The 21,011-nt window shown below is 45.5% G+C and overlaps 1 protein-coding gene across 7 annotated transcripts in view; it reads right to left on the bottom strand.

Annotated features, from left to right (window-relative positions):
- The window catches only part of LOC146042259 (cell adhesion molecule CEACAM1-like), a 131,373-nt gene that overhangs the window by 76,173 nt on the left and 34,189 nt on the right, over positions 1–21,011 (bottom strand). For 4 of the 7 annotated variants that reach the window (XM_083162182.1, XM_083162183.1, XM_083162184.1 and 1 more), the window contains 4 exons: positions 20,111–20,410; positions 14,526–14,765; positions 12,694–13,023; positions 11,280–11,384 (listed from right to left, as the gene is read on the bottom strand). In XM_083162182.1, the coding sequence (XP_083018308.1) occupies positions 11,280–11,384; positions 12,694–13,023; positions 14,526–14,765; positions 20,111–20,410 (975 nt within the window). Of the gene's footprint in view, positions 1–2,868; positions 2,911–3,699; positions 3,783–11,279; positions 11,385–12,693; positions 13,024–14,525; positions 14,766–20,110; positions 20,411–21,011 lie in introns of all 7 variants that reach the window. The other 3 variants (XM_083162186.1, XM_083162185.1, XM_083162187.1) reach the window with 1 other exon arrangement.

Raw genomic sequence — 21,011 nt, 5'->3', positions numbered from 1 at the left:
CCCTGCCAACCCTACCTCCGTTGCCTCGGACTAGCGTTGGCGGACACGTGCGGTACTAGGCTTCGCCAATAATAGCCGCGTCCGAAGGAGCCTGTTAGTCAGGCTCCAACCCCGATGCCACCTGGTCTTGAGAGGAGACAACGCGGCCACCAAGGCTAGGAGAGAACAAGGGGATGACTAACTAAAGTGTACCCGAGGCAGGGGACCCCAAGGTAGTCAGGGTGGGTAAATACAGAGAGGTATGCGGACTGAACCCAAAGGGTATACAAACAAAACACAGAGGAACAGCTAATAATAGAAATAAACCTGCGACACCGTCGCAACCAACAAGTGACCCTAGTCACACTATACCTGTGAAACCAATCCACAGTCAAAGGAAGTTGTGACCACCACAACTAACAGAGGGAACGAATCCCACAAATGATACGGAGGAACAAGGCCCACCTCCAATAGGGCACTAAAGAGGGACAATGCTACACGGCGGTAGCCCAAGGCAACTCACGGCACCCAGGGGGTGAGATGGAAGAAGGTCTGGGCTGGACCGTAGTAAGCCGATCGTCCTCAGAGCTGGCTGCCTACCAACGAAGGCAACTTGAGCAGCTAGTAACAGGCTGCTATCACCGGTGTCTGAGATAATGCTCAGACACCTGATATAGTGAGCTGGGCCAATGAGATGAGGCCTCAGGGCCAAGCCCCTACCCTGGTGATAGGTGCTTAGAGAAAAGGCGCCAAGTCCCCGGCGTCCTGACTGTTTAGAAACAGCCAGGACTCAGCTTAGAGCCGCCCGGCGTCTGTCGTTGCCTAGCAACCCGCCGGGGAGCTCCGTCCTCACTGCCGGGAGTAGCGCGTCGGGCTGGTTGCCTAGCAACCCCCGACGCCCGGCGTCCGGAAGTCAGAGAGGAAGCCTCTGACGTCCGGCTGGTCCCCTGTCCTGCCTCGCGGCGCCTGAGCGGCGCAGAGACCCGGGGCGTCCGTGTGACCACCTGATCCCTGCCAGTAGGTGAGTCCACGGACCCCCGAGTCCTGACAAATACATTATTAAGAAATGAAAGTTTCCATCCTACCCCCCTCCGTAAAGGGCTCCCTTATTCGCAGTTACTGCGTGTTAAAAGGATAACATCGAACCCTGAGGAAGTCCCCATTGCACTACAAGCAATGGTGGAAAAATTTGTAATAAGAGGGTATTCCAGATGTGAATTAAACATTTTGAAAGAAAAAGTACTAGCTATGTCCCGTGAACAACTTCTTAAATCCAAATCAGGGCCGCCTGCTGATAACATGGTAAAACGTGTTCCCTGGGTTAATCGATATTCCGTTGGTTCAGAGCATAAAACCAAAAAGGTTAAACAACTATGGCCAATGCTCTCAACTGATGGTGATTTACCACTTTTACATAACTCCAGGGTACTCCCCAGTTACACTAGGGGGAGTAGCATCAAGGATAGAATTGTCAAATATGACATCACGGGTTGGGATAAGAAGAATCCAGGTCAGCATTTTTTGTCCAGGAAAAATGGATGCTTTCGGTGCCTCGGGTGCACCACGTGTAGGTCAATGTCTGTGGGGAGCTTTTTTACACATCCACATAAAGGTTATAAAATCTATATTAAGTTTCCCCTGACTTGTTCTTCATCTTATGTTATTTATACTTTGACCTGCCCGTGTGGTTTGACCTATGTGGGGAAAACTCAGCGCACATTTAAGGAGCGCATGGCCCTGCATAGGTCTGCCATCCATCAAGCCCAATCCAGTGGACATAGTGACCAACCCGTGGCTCGCCACTGTTTACTATTTAAACATAGTGTGGCTTCTATACGCACTATGATCATAGATCATGTGCCTTTATCAATTAGAGGGGGTAATAGGAATAAAATCCTACTCCAGAGGGAGAGTCGCTGGATTTTTTCTCTGGGGACTATGTCCCCTGGTGGTCTGAATGAGACTCTGGGGCTCCAGTGTTTCATTTAGCCACCATCATGCTATATTAGATACCTGTATTTGTAACACCTAATATAAATACAAATGATGCATTCATGTTGTCCAGTTAATGCCTCATTATAATTCTGGCCTATACTATATGTAAATTTTTGCATTAGATGCTAAATCCTATAAATTTATGGATTTTATTACATTGAATGTATTGTCGTGCAAGCGTTAGTACCATATTTTATGCATTTTATATCGTTGATCGTTGCTGATCGTCATTTTATTCTGTTTGCTTATGTTTGTTTATTGTTTCCATAGAAACCGGTTTGGTAGTACACTCAGCCCGTCCATCTTCCGTCTGGCATTGATGACGCGCATGTGGATTGTCCAATGCTACGATGCAGCCTGCCCGGTCACGTGGTGCGGAAGAGCAGGTCAGTGAGAGTGACGTGCTCCCCACCCGGTGTGTTACTGCAGGCTGATCGTGGCAAAGGTTGACAGGTGTGCGGCGGGATGCGGACGGGGGAGGGTGAGTGTTGAGCCAATCGGGTGTGACATGGGGGGTGGGGTATATGTTTGCTTTTCTGTATTTATTGTTTGAATTCTGTGTATGCCATTGTGTCCCTGATGACGGAGGTAACTCCGTAACGGCGTAGGACCGCTGCAAATAAAGGACTTTTAATCTTTGAACAAAGCCTGTGAGAGTGCCGCCTTCTTCCCATGTTACATTGGATCTTCTGGCTCCGTGGATGGCACCGCAGCAAGTTATTGATTACACAAGCAGAGTGCCGGGTAGAAATTGTTCATATATATATATATATATATATATATATATATATATATATATATATATATATATATATATATATATATATATTATTTAGCATCTTGCACCTACAGTATATTATCAGCATCATCCCAGTAGATGTATTTTTTTCATACCTCATAATGTGGATTTTGATTTGCAGAATCTGTTCCCTCCGTCTGTATAAGACATAATAAACATTTTTGTAAGCACAACATAAAAGTATCAATATTAATGAATCATACCGCTACAGAAACAACAATGAGAATAATAATTGAGTGAGTGGCCAGTACAGGTTAACAAATCAGTAGGAGGAGTACAGACATACTGTAGTTAGCCAATCAGAAAACTGAAAAATTGAAATACATAAATAAATAAATCAGGTGCATCCAGAAAAGGCGGCCATTCGTCATCATAGTTATCTACATTCAGGACTCAGAGAGGCGTACTGTACTTGCTGAGCGTAATTAAATTAAATTGAAATGTTCTAACTGTACTTGGCCGATGCTTATATAATGTTAATGATATTTTTTTTAACAAAGTGGTAAATATTACATACTGTATCTTAATAAAGAGGTCAATTATAAGTAATTTCTGGGGGGCAAGCAGAACATTGTTATCAATACATAGACAGTGCTATTAATCTTTTATATGACGTTCTACCCATTATTTCATTTCTGAAGTAGAGTTATCTTGTAGTGTATGATATGTTACAAGTTCAAGAATACACTGATAAACCAATACATTCTGACCCCTGTGATATCACAATTACACTTATTATACGGACCCCGGTATCTCTGCACTGGGGTACCAAGAGGGTCCCACTGCCATATAGCCCTGAGCCAGAACACTTTAGGTGAATGTGGTTTAAGTGTTTGTAGCCCACCTTAATTACAATCAGTTTCAGTGTAAACCACACAAATATAAATGATTATCTCTATGTTACACCCGCACTGCACACAATGTACCTTTGCTCTTCTCTGTATATTTTCATAAATGGGTCCTGATGGAATATTTGTATTCTCATAAACAGGAATTTTTGGAGGGTAATCTAGAAAAAAGCAAATTATAAATATTTATAAAAAGAATTGTGGAACTGTATAGATCTCTCTCTCTTTCTCTATATACACATACATACACACAAAGAAAAATGGCACTCCAAATAATCCTCAAACTGTCAGATACCGGGTGCGACACTCAATGGGAATAGATATCTGGATGTCAGTGGCGATCACTCAGACTTCCAATAAGCGACACAACACTGTCAGTGCTGCCGACATTTCGTATTTTACTACAGTACATTGCCTTTGTCTTGAAGGAAAATTCAAGACATTCCAGTAATTGCCACTGGCATCCAGCAATCTATATATCATACTTTCCTACCCTCCGGCATCCTGCAGGAGACTCCCTGAAATACTAGGAATCTCCCTCTCTCCCTGAAAGGTCTAGCAATGTCCCTGATGTCACCTAACCCACATTGTGCAGCTGTTACATTTTGGGGAAAAAAAGAAATCAGAAATACAGTATATACATTCAAATGGGAGCATCCGTGCATTGGTGATTATAAGGCACAATGGTCCTTATGGCTACATACATTTTAAAGGTTTCTCTTGGCCACTTATATGGAACCACGTGCAATACACAATACACGAGCAACCCTGACACAAATCGCTGGGAAATCGGAGCAATGGTATGTTTTTACCTCACAGAACAGACTCTTGCAAAGCTGATCCAAACTTTCCTTTAAAAAGGGAAATATTGAGAAGCCTGCACAAGGCTTGCCTGTCATCTGAGACCTGCATCCAGGGCCGGCGCTACCCACTCAGCAGCTCCTGCAAAGCAGGGAGGCGCCATGCTGAAAAGGCGCTGTCTCCCTCCCTGCTCTGCTAAAGCTGCCTCAGCCCTCACTGTCGCTGCCTCCTGCACGCCGCCCGCAGCACCTGTCAGATAGTGGCCGGCAGTATGGAGAGGCTGAGCAGCTCCCTGCACACGCTGTCCTCCTCCTGCGACCTGCCCCCTCTTCTTCACGGACACTTGCGCTGAGGCATGTAGCGCTGTCTGTGAATGCCTGGATGACATGTTATGTTCGGATCCGCCCCCTACCCATTGCTCCCTGCGCCTGTCAGCTGTCAATCAAATGACGAACAGGCAGCAGTGCCGCCTCCCCTTCCTTCCCTCTTCTCAGTGTGCTGTGCCAGTGCCACTGCCAGTCCTCAACACTCCGCCCCCTCTAGCTCCTCCCCTCTTTTTGTACTGCTTTAAGGGCGCAAAATGTATGGTTTGCAGGAGGGCGCCGGACACCCTAGCACCGGCCCTGCCTGCATCTTAAATCTAAAGCAAGCAATGAGTTAGAACTGGAGTTTGGACTGGATTGGGACATAAACCGCAACACTGCCACATTTTTTTTTTGCTTTTTCCCAAATTACCATCTGTTTCAGCCTCTAAACTGAGGAAAACTGTTTTACTCTTTGTTCTACTGTTTCTTTACCATGAACTTCATCATGTAGCCCTGCCCCCACTGGAGGCAAAGCCTGTATGCGGTACCTTCACTGGTTGCACACCCTGCCAGCAACAATCTGCGCAGTGTACCTCAGATATTTACCTCTGTGTGCAGGATGTAGTTTTCATTCTTGCACCCGCCATTTTTTGGGGCCTATGCTGTTCCTCTGTCCTGCATGGGGTGTTGCTCTCTGCCTTTGTGCTTCTGGTGCTCCTTGGTCTATATCTCAGCACTGAGTTGCAGGCCGGGCAGCACTGGAGGTGCTATGGCGGAGAGCGGCACCCTGAGTGAGGGGGAGGGGCTGGGTTATGGGAGTTGCAGAGTGCTAGAGTGTACACAGAGAATGGAAAAAAGGGGAAGAGACGGCGCTAGTATCCAATATTTAGTGAGATGAATGATTAAACATTTCAAGTACCCCTAAAATAATTTTTAATCTTAAAATTGAAAAAAAAAATAAACTCCACAGTAATGAAGGTCAAAATTTGACCATTGAAAAAACCCTTAAAAATAAGGGGGGGGGGGGGGGGGGGATCAGATTGAGTATTGTGACTGAACTGATGATAGTTGTAAGTCCATACGATACCGTATTTTGATGAAGCAGCTCTGGTTATTCTGAGCTCTAGTTTGCAGATATAGGGGGAAATTTACTAAAGGAAATTTGTAAAAAATAGGTGTATTTGTATCCAGAAATACACTTATTTTTGACATTTACTATTCCCGAAAATACGGCAATTCGTATTCGTATTGATAGCACATCAATACAACTACGAATTGCCGTATTTTCGGGATAGTAAATGTCAAAAATAAATATATTTCTGGATACAAATACACCTATTTTTTTTACAATTTTCCTTTAGTAAATTTCCCCCATAGAGTCCATTTCTTGATTATCCTCACTGGTATTGTTGTAAGAGGGACAAAAGCAATAGAGCCCCACTGGCAGTTCCGTATAGGGGATCCAAATACCTCTTCAGTATATCCGCCAGATAGATGTTAGGGGTTGCCTCTGGGTGATGGTGTTGACCCAGGAAAAAGGTTTCCTCAATGGTCAAATCTTCAGAGGTTCAAGATGGGATTCTCTGCTGTGTTTCATGACTATATTTGGGTTCAGTCAGTCACTTAAACCACTAACGCGTTTCACTCCACTGGGGAGTGAAACACCTTCACACCTTGAAAAAGCTCCGCAGTGGAGTGAAACGCGTTGGTGGTTTAAGTGACTGACTGAACCCAAATATAGTCCTGAAACACAGCAGAGAATCCCATGCGTGTGGGTGCATTTAACCCACACGCGTGTGGGTGCATTTAACATTAACATTGTAACATTTAACATTGTAAGCACCCCCCCGCGACCCCCCCTCCCGCGAATCGCGGGACCCCCGCGACCCCCCTCCCGCGAATCGCGGGACCCCCGCGACCCCCCTCCCACGATTCGCGGGACCCCCGCGACCCCCCCTCCCGCGATTCGCGGGACCTCCGCAACCCCCCCTCCCGCAATTCACTAACCCCGACAACCCCCCTCCCGCAATTTGCGGACCCCCCTTCCCACGATTCAAGCCCCCCCGCGCCCCCGCCCACGATTTGCGGACCCCCCCCCTCCCGCTAACCGCGGATCCCCGCAAACCACCCCCCCTCCCGCAATTTGCAGACCCCCTTCCGGCAATTCCACCCCCAGCGGACCACCGCGGCCCCCACTCCCGCATTTCACGTACCCCCGTGACAATGGGGGATCCTGTACCACCACAAGCAGGTACCGCCCCTAGGTGGGAAATCCGTCCCTGGCTGCCGCACTGCAGGTTTCCCCACTGCCCTCTGCACCAGCGCCACAACTTTTATCAATGTCTTGCCCACATACCACTATTATACAGCCTCCTGCTCTCATGCACGCTCACTCCCTCCCAGTGGGAGGAGACGCTCACCCACTGCCGGGAGCTGCATACTGTTCCCCACCCTCCTCCAGTTCTAGGGATGCCCATCGACCATCAATGATTTTCAAATAATCGATGGTTTATGGCCGATGTTGAATACTTTTGCCATCAATGTGGGAGGACACTGCCCTGCCTCCTGTTCTCCTGCCCCGTAACTTCCGCCAGTGGAGACCCGCTCACTCTGTGTTGCCCACATTCCCCTATCATGCTTTACCACCCAGCCTCCTGCTCTCATGCACCCTAACTCCCACCCAGTCGGAGGAGACACTGACTCCTGTATTTCTGTGCTGCCACGCTGGACCCTCACCCACTGGCAGAAGCTGCACAGTGTCCACCACCCTCTTTAGTCCCCCGTATGCCCACACACCCCTATCACTACCCAGCTTCCTGCTCTCCTGAACCGTAACTTCCACCACTGGGTAATCGCTGACGCTGTGTTGCCCACATACCCCTATTATGCCTCATATCCCAGCCTCCTGCTCTCATGCACCCTAACTCCTACCCAGTAGGAGAAGACACTGACTCAGGGCCACCGTCCGGTACTCCTGTGCTGCCACGCTGGACCCTCACCCACTGCCAGAAGCTGCAATACAGGGCATCTTTCATACAATTCTAACCATATTTCTCACAATACAAATGTTCACAAATTAAGGGGCGTAGCCCCTTACGCCGGTGTGAAGAGCGCCCGTAGGGCGCGATGAATCACCTAGTACTATTATACAGATCGGTTTTCCCATATGTGCATTGCGTCCATGTGTTTCTTATCTCCTACAGCAGTGGTTCCCAACCTTTTTTCTCTCCCGTACCCCTTGATTAGGCTTTTCATTGATAAGTACCCCCTCCTCTCATTTTGAAATATGGACAGTACTTAGCGGTATGCGGATCCTTATGCATGTCCTTATATTAAGGAGGAGCAGAGGAGTAGTATACAGCAAGGAATCATGCCCTGCTGTGTCTAGACACTGGTTGTGTATTATCTCCAGGATTCCCGCTAACACCGGAAGGATTAATGCCGCTGCTTCCTCCACCTTTGTCAGTGATGGGCAGATGACTGCTGATGTCTGAGGGCAGCGCGGGAAGCTCCCAGTGGATTGCTGGTCAGGCATATGACACAACATGGTTTGTCTCCATGGCAATGGGACTTCTTCAGCCATCAAAAGACCTTGTCATTGTCCGCCATTACCAATATTATTTTCAAGTACCCCCAACTGGTCTGCAGAGTACCCCCAGGGGTACTAGTACAGGTTGAGTATCCCGTATCCAAAATGCTCGGGACCAGGAGAATTTTGGATAACGGATTATTCCGTATTTCGGAATATTTTAATATTTCAATGATGTATTTTGAAGTATCTTGCATTTATGCTGTATAAACACATAATATACACACAAATATATTTTATTACCACATAAAATACACACAAACATATTTTAATTGTTCAAAAAACAAGGTTTCAAAACGTGAAACAAAATGTTTGTACTATCTCAGCACTGAATTTGAATGCCAAGCAATCATTGTCTTGCACATATATAGTGCCAGTTACATATCATGTCCCCAGTGATGCTGTTACATATGTCCCCAGTGAGTTTTTAGCAAAAAAAAAATTTTTTTTCACTTTCTGGAATGTCCGTATTTCGGAATAATTCGGATAACGGATATTCGGATACGGGATACTCGACCTGTACCCCAGGTTGGGAACCACTGTCCTACAGCACAGGGGCGGATCCAGGATAAAATGACAGGGGGGGCACCATGATAAAAGAGGGTTTAGGTGGGGGAGGGCCAGTGTTAGTGGTGCCAGTGTACATGCTAAGAGAGCGGCAGAGAGAGGGTGGCAATGGGATTAAAAATAGGCCCACCATGGCAACAAAAGTGAAGGATGTAGTTGTGCGCGCGCCGAAGACACCATTATAATTGCCCCTTACACATGATGCCAAATGGAATGAGCCAAAATTCAAACAATGCCACATGGATTGTGTCAAAATTCACATAATGCCACACGGATTAAGCCAAAATTTACATAATAACACACGGATTGAGCCAAAATTCACAAGATGCCACACGGATTGAGCCAAATTCATAAGATGCCATATGGATTGAGCCAAAATTCACATAATGCCACATGGATTGAGCCAAAATTCAAATAATGCCACACGTATTGAGCCAAAATTCACATAATGCCACACGGATTGAGACAAAATTCACATAATGCCACACGGATTGAGACAAAATTCACATAATGCCACACGGATTGAGACAAAATTCACATAATGCCACACGGATTGAGACAAAATTCACATAATGCCACACGGATTGAGACAAAATTCACATAATGCCACACAGATTAAGACAAAATTCACAATACGCTTCATAAACAGGGACATTGTCCACCAAAGTCGCGCATTAAACATTGACACCATAATGTCCATTGCACGTTAAGTTACACGGCATGATGTCCATTATGTATTATGCCAAACACCATAATGCCTATTAAAAATTATGCTACATACAGTAAGTGCTGCTTATCTACATGCTCATTGCCAAGGGTTCCATGCTCATTGCCAGAGGTTCCATGCTCGTTGCCATGTGGGATTACATGCTCATTGCCAATGGGGAATACATGCTCGTGGTAAATGGGGGACAGGCGCCGCCAGGCAGAAGTGATAGCCACTGACAGTGGCAGAGCCTGGCTGTATTCCGAGCACTGCAGGTCCCGGCTATTTGAAATAATACCCATTTCACACCAGAAAATGCATTCCCAGGTTGGCCCCTTTTACACCAGCCTAGTCCCTGCATTTTCTGGTGTGAGGGGGAGAGAAAACCACCCCTTCCCCCCTTTAACCAGTTATCTAATTTAACCGGCTATATCTTCGGAACCAACTGACCCATTTACATGAGACAAGTATCATATTGAAGAACTTTTGAGTGGGCTTTGAATGATTTTGGTCCAGTGAAACTGGAACGTTTGGTTCCAGAGTAATCTGCCCTCAAAGAACATGAACAGCCATGAAATTACATTTCAAAAATAAAAAAATCGATTTACATGCTATATCTCTGGAACCGATTGACCGATATGGACCATCCTGGTATCATATTGAAGGCCCAGCGATTTGAAATTAAATGACATCAACGACAAGCTCCTGTGATGGCAGGGGGGGAACTGGCAGCCGTCGGAACCGGGTGGGGGTCGGAATTGACGGGTCCCATATTATTATGGGGAAAAATGTTACAGCTTTGCCAGGCGATATCTCCGGTTCCCGGGGGGCTAGAGACATGGGGCTGGGCTCGTTGGAAAGCTCTGGTCCTCATCTACAAAATTAATGACAGGGGGGGCACGTGCCCGGGTGCCCCCCCCCTGAATCCGCCACTGCTACAGCATAACCATCGTAGTGCGCCCAAAATGGCTGCCTTATTTGGTATGCCTGCGGATAGGATGAAAAACACATGGACCTGATGGTTATGGTGGGACACTAGCACTAGGGCGCTGAAACCACCCATTTTGTGTTATCTCTTCTGGGAGTGATCTATTTATCCAGAGGTAATCCTACGTTGTGCGCCCAAGACGGCTGCCGCACCTGGTACCTTTTATGGTTGGAATATAAAACCCACAGAAGTTATTACCCAAAATGTCTGCACCAACCCAGCAGTATGCTTAATGTGCTCTCTACATTAAAGGAGCCCAAACACGCTCCGTTCTGGGCGTCCGTTTTGTACTTTTAAAGTACACATCGTATCGCATTGCATGCCTTGTGCATGAATTGTGCATGCAATGCAATGCAATATGATGTAAAGCTAGTACAAAAAGTATATGCAGCACATTTTTGTACTGTACGAAGAGATGCGCAGGAGCGCGCATCTCAGAGTACAAAACAGACGGAGCAGGAACGGAGCGTGTATGGGCTCCTTAAATCCTTAATTCTTTCTGTTTTCCAACTTCATGCAATTCTAATGCCGTTGTTCAATATTCCATGTTTTATTTTAAGTGACTCCTATGGGAGAAAAGCGCTATATAAATAAAATTATTATTATTATTATATGTTACATCTATGTTTGTATAAGCATGAAGAAATAAGGTATATTATAAATATAAATACGGTATATTATAAATAAGCCATAAGTACGTACTTTTCTTTACTATGAAGAACACAATGAGTGCAATTAGGGTCACCCCAGCGAGCACGCCGATCACGATACCGGCTATCTCACCGCCATTCAGTCCACCAGGAGCAGCTACAGGATAAATAACATACTGTAACTGTACATCAGGAATTTTCTTTTGATTTTACTTTAAAAGATAACAGAAAACGATGTTCAATTGAGTTTTATAGGGGAGGGGCTGGCATGCAGTTGAGGGCAGATACAGCTGGCACCGCCCCCAGACTCTGCTGCCCAGTGCAGCTGCCCCGCCCACTCTTTACACCGCTGGTAGCGTCTTTCTCCCTAGCCTATCCTCACTATACAGATCTCATACAGCCCAAAGTGATTGCCTTGTATCCTGGCACTAATACTGTATAATATGTGCAAATTGTGTTGCACAGGAGGAAAACCTCACAAATTGCTCTTGCTTGGACTTTGCCTTGATAAAGCAGCAGTGATACCCATTACAGATAAGACTGGAGAGGAAGTTGTTACATTATTACACTTACCTGTGACACATTGTATTCACTGCAGCCTCACAAATGTAAGAGTTTAGGAATGGTCAGATCCTGCAGCCATGACTGGGATGGCGTACGAAGCATCGTATGCAAAAGGACCGCATCCGGTGTATCATATGCTGTCCTGCTACCGGGTGAGTTGGCGGGGTATCGCATGAGAGGTGATACCTTTACATTAATGTATGGGGGCTCAACGTATTTAATGGAGATAAAGGGGGATGCTCTAACATCCACGCCCCCTTACCGCCACCCATCGCCGCAGATCGCATACATAATTATCGCATATGCTCTAACATATGCGATAATTATGGCAAAGGATAGCTCTTGCGTTAAGAGCTGTCCTTTGCGGTGGGAGACAGCTGGCCCCATTGGGACCCGGCTGCTTCCCCCTCCCTGAAGAGGATCAGTGCAGGGAGGAGGAGGAGGTCACAGGTCCGGGTAGCACAGCTCTGTGCTGCCCGGACACAGGTGAGGGATGGGGGGGTCGATGTGGGCGGCGGGGGTCGGTGCGGGGCCACGGTAGAAGCCCATAGGGGGATGCTTAACCCGGTGGGGGATGCTTAGAGCATCCCAAAATGCGGTAAAAACCCAGATAACAGGGTTTTTACAGCATTTTTAGTTTAGAGAATCTCCATCTAGGTCCCAACCAGCTCCCAACTGTCATTTCTCAAACACAGTCTATTCCATGGCAGTTTTCGAGCTCATTGGTTAGTAGTTAACTCCACTTTCTCACTGTCCATGGCTTAGTAAATCTCCCTTAAAGTTTGGATTTCAGACGTTACTATATAAATCTAGGCTGAATACTATTTACAATAAATGCCTGGTACTGGTGGACTTCTGTACATGATAATGTTTCTTTCAGTTATATAAAGAATATCACTTACCCTTTGCTGTCACATTGAGTGTAAAGATGAAGGTGGCGTTTCCAATAAAATTGTTGGCTCTGCATTCGTATTTCCCACTTTCTCCTACAGTCACATCAGAGATCCGGAGACTGGATGTGTAGTCAGTAGAGATCACTGAGAATTTACCTCCATTTGGTACAGGAGTGTGATTTGCAACGTACCAGGAGAACTTAGCAGGGAGGACCTTCGGTGTAGGAGCGCTGGTTCGGGATTGGGGTCTAGCTGTCAGAGTCACTGTCATTACTGCCGGCTGCCCCTCTTCCACTGCAGTGTTTGCATTATTGTCATGTCCTGGAGCCTTTGGGGGATCTGATGGAATACAATCAGAAGAACTAGGCTAAGTCACTTCATAGCTTTCCCTCATCCTGACCATCAATGTTCAGTTCTACCCAGGGCTATTTTTCAGTAGGCTCCAGCAGGAACCGAGGCCCTTATTCTAGTTCACTCTTTCTGACAAAATATTTCTTAGATGGAACAAAACCATGTGCACTGCAGGTGAGGCAGGTGTAAAACCCCACCCAAATCTAATTATCTCTGCACAAGTAACACCTGCCTCACCTGCAGTGCACATGGTTTTGCCCATCTAAGAAATATTTTGTCAGAAAGAGTGAACTAGAATAAGGGCCTCAGTTCCTGCTGGAGCCTGCTGAAAAATAGCCCTGGTTCTACCTGTAGCTTCATCTTGGCCCAAACATGTGGGAGGAGCTTCCGCTCTCTACAGGAGAATGGGTCATTGAATCGACCCATATTAGGGGGACATGCATTGGGTCAACCACTGAAGGTCGACACATGAAATTAGTCAACATGGCTAAGGTCGACACAAGCATTAGGTCGACAATGGGAAGGTTGACAGTCAAAAGGTCAACATTTTTCAATTTTTTTTTGTCCCGTATGTCGACCTGGTTGGCATGGACACCGTCAAAAATGTACCGCATCCCCTCGCATGGCTCTCTGTGCCATGCGAGGGGATGCTAACAATTGGTCGGATACTAGATCCTGTAATCCACAATCTTCAAACGGCTATTAGGTATGGCTGCCATCGATGGCAATAGTGCAATTGGCCACCGATAGTGTTAAACTATGCAATGAATGGCCATCCATATTTTTACCTTTATATTTATTGATTGGCATCCATTTTGTTTGACTGATTGGCCTGTGTTCCAATAAAACATGGGGGGTGGGGCTTCATGGGTATTGGGGGTGGAGCTATAATGTGTGTCCTGGCACAAAACAAAAGCAGAACATCAGTTTTGCTGTGTCATCGATGGAGGGAAACCATCTGGTTCTCCCCCCATCGGTGGTAAAAGTATTCGACATCGGCCATAAACCATTAATGATTTGAAATCATCGATGGTCGATGGCAATCCCTAGGCTGTATTTATCAATTAATATTCAGTTACAGACTGGTGAGATCTGTTCACTATGAACATAAAGCAAAATTATTAAGGGGATATTTAGGGACCCAAAAGGAAAGTTTATTTTATAGGAACCGTGTCCTATTGGTGCAGTCCCTGAGCCCTGTCAACCTTCAGTAGTCGACCCAGTGCATGTCAACCTAATGAACGTATACCATGTACAGCGACCTGTAATAGCCCCATATTACACTATAATGTACTTTACACCTCCATAGATCATATACATTTAGAGGTTTAGTTAAAATTTGGATAAGAATATTGAATAAAACAATGGATGACATCACTCTTACATCTTGGACTATGACATCACAGCCATCGGTGATGGAACAGTTATATAAAAGTGCAGTAACAGATTCACAATACAGCTTATTATTATGATATCCATGTTTATCTCACCAAACAGCAGTATACAGCTTGAGGTTCTCCCCATCTGATCCCCCAGGCAGGTCAGATTAGATCCTTGGACATTACTCTCTAAAGTCAAGTTCCTGCTCACTTGGTTTTGATTGGTCTCTGTTGTGTTACTAAATATCATGGTCACGTTGGCTGGAGGTTCCCCTCCCGGCCAGGAGCAGGTGAGCTGGAGACTCTGACTGTAAGGTTGTGCGAGACATTGAATGCCCTCTGCTGGGCGCCCTGCGAGAAGAAATGAAGGAGAGTAATTAGTATACTGAGATTTAAATACGATTATTTGACCTTCTGCATTATTAGATATCTGTGCCCGGGCTCAGGGGTGCACATTGTACATATTATTACTAATTGAGCTTCTAGCTCAGGCATGTCCAACCTGCGGCCCTCCAGCTGTTGTGAAACTACACATCCCAGCATGCCTTGCCATAGTTTTAGCATTCCCCAATAGTAAAACTGTGGCAAGGCATGATGGGACGTGTAGTTTCACAACAGCTAGAGGGCCATAGTTTGGACATACCTGCACTTGATGATATCTGCTGTCCTCTATACGTGTCATGGTAGAGAGGGTCAACTGCAAGCGATCAGAAAAAGCTGCAGGAGTTGATTGCTGGCAGGCATCATGCACTATGGAAAATATGCATGTGCAGTCTGTCGATAATCGGCCACCATACAAATTCACAGCTGTGGGAACAGGTCTGAATCAGGCCCACTGGATCATACATAATCCAGATTAGCAGTGGTACAAGTCATCTGGTGATTATGATCTATTTGTCTGATACTATACATTTGTTAATGTCCATTCAACGGTGTACGTGTGATACTCTGTATAACATGGGTTATACGGTATACCGAGCAGGGGTTGGGATCATTTGGTCTACAGCATGATGGTCGACACTCATTAGGTCAACACCATTAGGTCGACATGGGAAAAGATCGACCAGGGTCTAGGTCGAAATGGTTATACAGTAGGTCAAAAGGTCATTAGTTTGACAGGTCATTAGTTCGACAATGTCTAGGTTGACAGTCAAAAGGTCGACATGGGGTTTTTCACAGTTTTTTTACATGAATGTCAACACAGTCAACATGGACACAGTTTAAAGTACACGGCTCGGCACACAATTTTTTTCTCCCACCACGCCCTAGTTGATGGAAGGGCATGAACTACTGCCTCTTGGCACATATCGGCTCAAAAAACAGTAAAAAACCCCATATTGACCTTTTGACTGTCGACCTAGACACTGTCGAACTAATGACCTGTCAAACTAATGACCTGTCAAACTAATGACCATTCGACCTAGACCCATGTCGAGCTTTTCCCATGTCCACCTAATGGTGTCGTCCTAATGACTGTCGACCATCATGCTGTAGACCAAATGACCGAATCCCCCGAGCGGGTACGGTGATAATGGGAATGTGTTGTCTGGTTGGGCAGACATGTACTTAAATGTAAAATCCTAATCCCACTCACTACTGCACATGATAGCTGGCGGGCAGAGGGGGGCAGCGGCAGTGGCAGAATTTGAAAAACAACCGTTTAAAACACTGGTCAGCCCTCTGACTGGCTGAGAGAGCTATCAGTCAATCAGAGGCCTCACATTAAGAGGCAGCTGATTGGCTGAGAAAGCTCTCTCAGCCAATCAGAGGGCCACCAACTGTTTTAAACTTGCATTGTAGAGAATGAGCGCTAAAAGAAATTGTTAGATGGGAGAGAATTAAGAATAGCGGAGAAAGCGGCAGAAAAAAGCAAAAAGCACCTATAAGGGAAAAACTTGTTAGTGTATGTTTACGCTCCTTTATAGGAGTGTTAGCGATGTCCGTGGGGAGTCCTGACACTGTCCTTACCTCTATCCCGGCTCTGTGTGCGGTGGTGGGCAGGGGCAAATGTAGGATTTTCAGAAGGGGGTTTCCAGAGGGGCGGAGCAAAGCACGGAGATGGACACTTAGGTAACCCAGTTTATGCCGGGTCAGTTAAAGTATTATAGATAGACCAAATGTATTTAAATAATAATAATAATAATAATAATATATATATATATATATAAAGAGCTTAAAGGGGAGCTGGTAAATCCAATAACAGAATTATTCAACCAGTCACTAGCTACTGGAGTAATCCCAGAAGACTGGAAAACAGCGAATGTAGTCCCACTGCACAAAAGTGGAAGCAAGGAAGACGTAAGCAACTATCGACTAGTGAGCCTTACATCAGTAGTAGGGAAATTGATGGAAACACTCTTAAAACAAAGAGTTGTAGAATATCTCAAAACCAGCAATTTACAGGATCCAAAACAGCATGGGTTTACTGGAGGAAGATCATGTCAAACAAATCTCATTGACTTTTTTGACTGGGTGACTAAAGTAATAGATCAAGGTGGGGCTGTAGATGTAGTTTATCTAGACTTTAGTAAAGCTTTTGACACTGTCCCACATCGCAGACTGTTAAATAAACTTGAAAGTTTGGGATTGGATGCTAAGATAGTTGAATGGATAAGAGCGTGGTTGCAGGACAGAAAACAGAGAGTTGTAGTAAACGGAGTACAGTCAAAGGAGGGAAAGGTTACAAGTGGAGTACCCCAGGGATCTGTACTTGGACCGGTGCTTTTTAATATCTTTATTGGTGATATTGCAAATGGAATTGAGGGTAAAATGTGCCTTTTTGCAGATGACACAAAGGTATGCAACAGGGTAGACACACCAGGAGGGGTAAAACAAATAATTGAGGATCTAGGTAGATTAGAGGAATGGTCAAGAGCATGGCAATTACAGTTTAATGCCAAAAAATGTAAAATCATGCACTTGGGTCTCAGAAATCCAAAGACTAAATATAGTATAAATGGCACTATAATGGAAACTACAGAGGAACAGAGGGATCTAGGTGTCACTATTTCAGGGGACTTAAAAGTAGGTAGGCAATGTAACAAAGCAATGAAGAAGGCAAGTCAGATGCTTGGTTGTATAGGGAGACGTATCAGCAGTAGAAAGAAAGAAGTAATAATGCCACTGTATAGGTCATTGGAACGACCTCACCTAGAGTATTGTGTTCAGTTCTGGAGGCCATATCTCCAGAAGGATATAAATACATTAGAGACTGAACAAAGAAGGGCAACTACAATGGTGCATGGCCTACATCACAAAACGTACCAGGAAAGACTAAAATATCTTAATATGTATACTTTAGAGCAGAGAAAGGAAAGGGGGGACATGATAGAAACTCTCAAATATATCAATGGTTTTAACAAGGTACAGGTGGGAGACATTCTTCACAGGAAGAGGAGCAACAGAACACGAGGACATGCACTGAAACTAGAGGGAGGAAGATTCAGGGGAAATGTGAGGAAGTATTACTTCACAGAAAGAGTAGTAGATAAGTGGAATAGCCTACCATCAGAGGTGGTAGATGCAAATATAGTAGTACAATTTAAACATGCTTGGGATAGACATATTGATATCCTTACAAAAAAATAAGGATCAAATATGGTTTGAGGTAACATGTTTAAAAAAGGGGCAGACTAGATGGGCCAAGTGGTTCTTATCTGCCGTCAAATTCTATGTTTCTATACACACACACACACACACACACATATATATACATACATATATATACATACATACAGGGGCGTCAACAGCAGTGTAGACCCCTGGGCATAACAATATATTGGGACCCCTACCGATCCTCCAGCGGTAGGGGTGGGGGAAGCTTTGATATACCGCAGGTGGTAGGGGGTATTATATCAACCATTCAGCATGTAGGGCCTGGATCAGTAATTTCCACTAATTACCCCTTTAAAACCCTTAGTCTGACAGAACCTGAAATATCTGACGGAAGCGCAAATAACAGGCTTGGAAGGGGACCACTGCTTTGAAGTCAGATATCTATGGTTCCCAAGGGCCGATTTTTTAAAATCTTATACCCATGGAAAGAGGGGACCCTCAGCTTTCAGCCCTTACACTCCTGGAGGGGTTTACAGGTACTCAGAAACCCCCCTGCATGCGCTACTGGTGGGAGCTGACGGCGGTAGTTGTAAAAGCCGCGTCTATCTCCGCTCCGTCACTTTCACTCCTTCGGCGCGTGTCAGAGCTGCTGGATGAAGATGTCACTGGGCTTGATCTGGGTAACAGGGTGAGGTGGTCAGGTTCTTCTCTCCTCCACGGGCAGCAGGATCAACGCGTTTCATGCGTCAAGCGCACTTTTTCAAGATATTTTATGACATGCTGCTGCCTGCCGCTATCCACTGACTGAGCACTGGACGCGAGTCAGCTGCAGCGAGGATGGGGCCATGGAAGAGATGACAAATCCCCCCACTGATTCAATTGACTGTACACAGAGCTGGCTATTGGCTACTGTGTACAGGATGGGCGGGCGGATGGGCATGCTAGGGCGGCCTGGGATGCGTTGGAGCCAAGGGAAGCAGCAGTGTCTGCCGGTCTCTCTTCCTCTCCTCGAGCTTTTCCGTTATGCGTGTGATGTCATCATGTCACATGCTGGGGAAACATGCTGGAAAGGAGCCTGGGGGGGGGGGGGGACACACACTTTTTGGCAGGGGGGAGCAAAATTTATAGTTACGCCACTGCCACGGACATCGCTAACACTCCTATAAAGGAGCGTAAACATACACTAACAAGTTTTTCCCTTACAGGTGCATTTTGCTTTTTCCTGCCGCTTTTTCCGCTATTCTTAATTCTCTCCCATCTAACAATTTCGTTTAGCGCTCATTCTCTACAATGCACATTTATTATACCTATTGAGCTGCTTTTTCAAAGTTTTTAAGCGCAAGTGAATCCTCCCAATTGCACTAACTGTTTTAAACTGTTAATAAACCTTGACAGCACTAGGCTACAGCGACGGCCGCCGCCGGTGCTCCTGCCTTCCGCTCCCTGAACCCATTCTGCATGTGATCGCTCATTCAATTCGACAGATGTCAAATTGCATATGTGCAGAATATAAGATCTATCGACGCGACATTCGACCGGCGGGCCCGCACATTGCGTCGGGTGACCAATTCGACATGCATACAATCCTTTCATTTATCGCACAGATGTGGTAGAAATCAAAGCATTGTGTGCAATATCGCCCTGCCTACACAAACTAGGTCGACAAGCATTGGGTCAACACTACTAGGTCGACAGGCAGCAAGATTGACATGGGTCTAGGTCAACATGGGTCAAGGTCGACATGGGTCTAGGTCGACAGCACATTAGGTCAACACAAGCATTAGGTCGACATGGGCAATGTTGACAGTCAAAAGGTGGACATGGGGTTGTCGACCTTACTGCCTGTCGACCTAGTGGTGTTGACCCAATGCTTGTTGACCTAGTTGGTGTAGACCTAATGACCGTATCCCGCCTAGTGTATGGGCACCATATCACTATCATTGCTGCTGTTATAATATCTGGAATCAGGGCCCAGGTCAAAATAGTGACTCAACAACAAAATTCTGAGGTTAAACTCAGAGTTGTAGCTCATGCAATTTTCCTAATACACCAAATATCACTAATGTATCCTATATTACCACTGTCAAACACAACAGCCATTGAAAGACTAGAAATGTTTTACAGCACACAGCAATACTCACAAGCCAGGTCCAATGTCACTGCAGGACTGGTCTCATTGTTTGCCAAGTTAGATCCTGTACAAGTGAATTGTCCACTGTCGTTCCTGGAGACAGGGCTGATGGTGAGATTGGAGTTAGGGGGAGAGCCGCTCTGTGTAATGGTATAAGATGGATGCTGGGTCCCACCCAATAGTTCTCCATTCAGTCGCCAGGAGAAAGTGACGGCTGAGCCTTGGGCGGAACAATGCAGAGACACAGAATCCTCTCCCTCCCAGAGCAGGTCTGATGTGTTACTGCGCAGCGTCACGTTAGAGACCGCAGCTGCAATCCAGAGACAGAATAAGGTGGCAGAACAAAGTAGGAAACTAATAGGTAAATAATTCATACATAATATGTACTTTATTCAGTACATGAGTGGAGTATATGCCCTGATTCTGGTTCACTATCAAAAGCAAATTCTCTCTCATATGGACAAAACCAGAGGGAGTAATGGGCCCCATACATCAGCAATCACAATTAATGGATTTCCAGATCCAGTGATTTTTGGCCAGATAAATGGATTCTACAATCTATCTGAGTTTGCCCACACATTACAGATTTATTTCAGTGATCGGCCGATTTTTCCATCTAAAGATTGCATCTTCATATCTGGAAATTGCCCAATCGATTGTCATTTCGTCTGTTCATAATGTAAATAGATGAAGAAGACGAATTGTGAATGCCCACACATATAAAAAAGATCCACAGATAATACCAGATTATTAAGCATGTTTAAAAATCTGATTAAGCAATCGATTGGCGATCCCTCTTAATTCTTGATTGGGATTGCCAAAAGGGGGAGCCCACACATCTACAATTAATTGTGGCAATCATCTCCAGATCTCAGGATTGTCACAATTAATTGCTAATGTATGGGCCCCAT

This window comes from Crinia signifera, chromosome 19 (genome assembly GCF_055691185.1).
Source record: "Crinia signifera chromosome 19, ASM5569118v1, whole genome shotgun sequence".
In the NCBI taxonomy this organism is placed as follows: domain Eukaryota; kingdom Metazoa; phylum Chordata; class Amphibia; order Anura; family Myobatrachidae; genus Crinia; species Crinia signifera.
The sequence above is the reverse complement of the archived record's forward strand: the minus strand, read 5'-3'. Positions and strand labels throughout refer to the sequence as shown.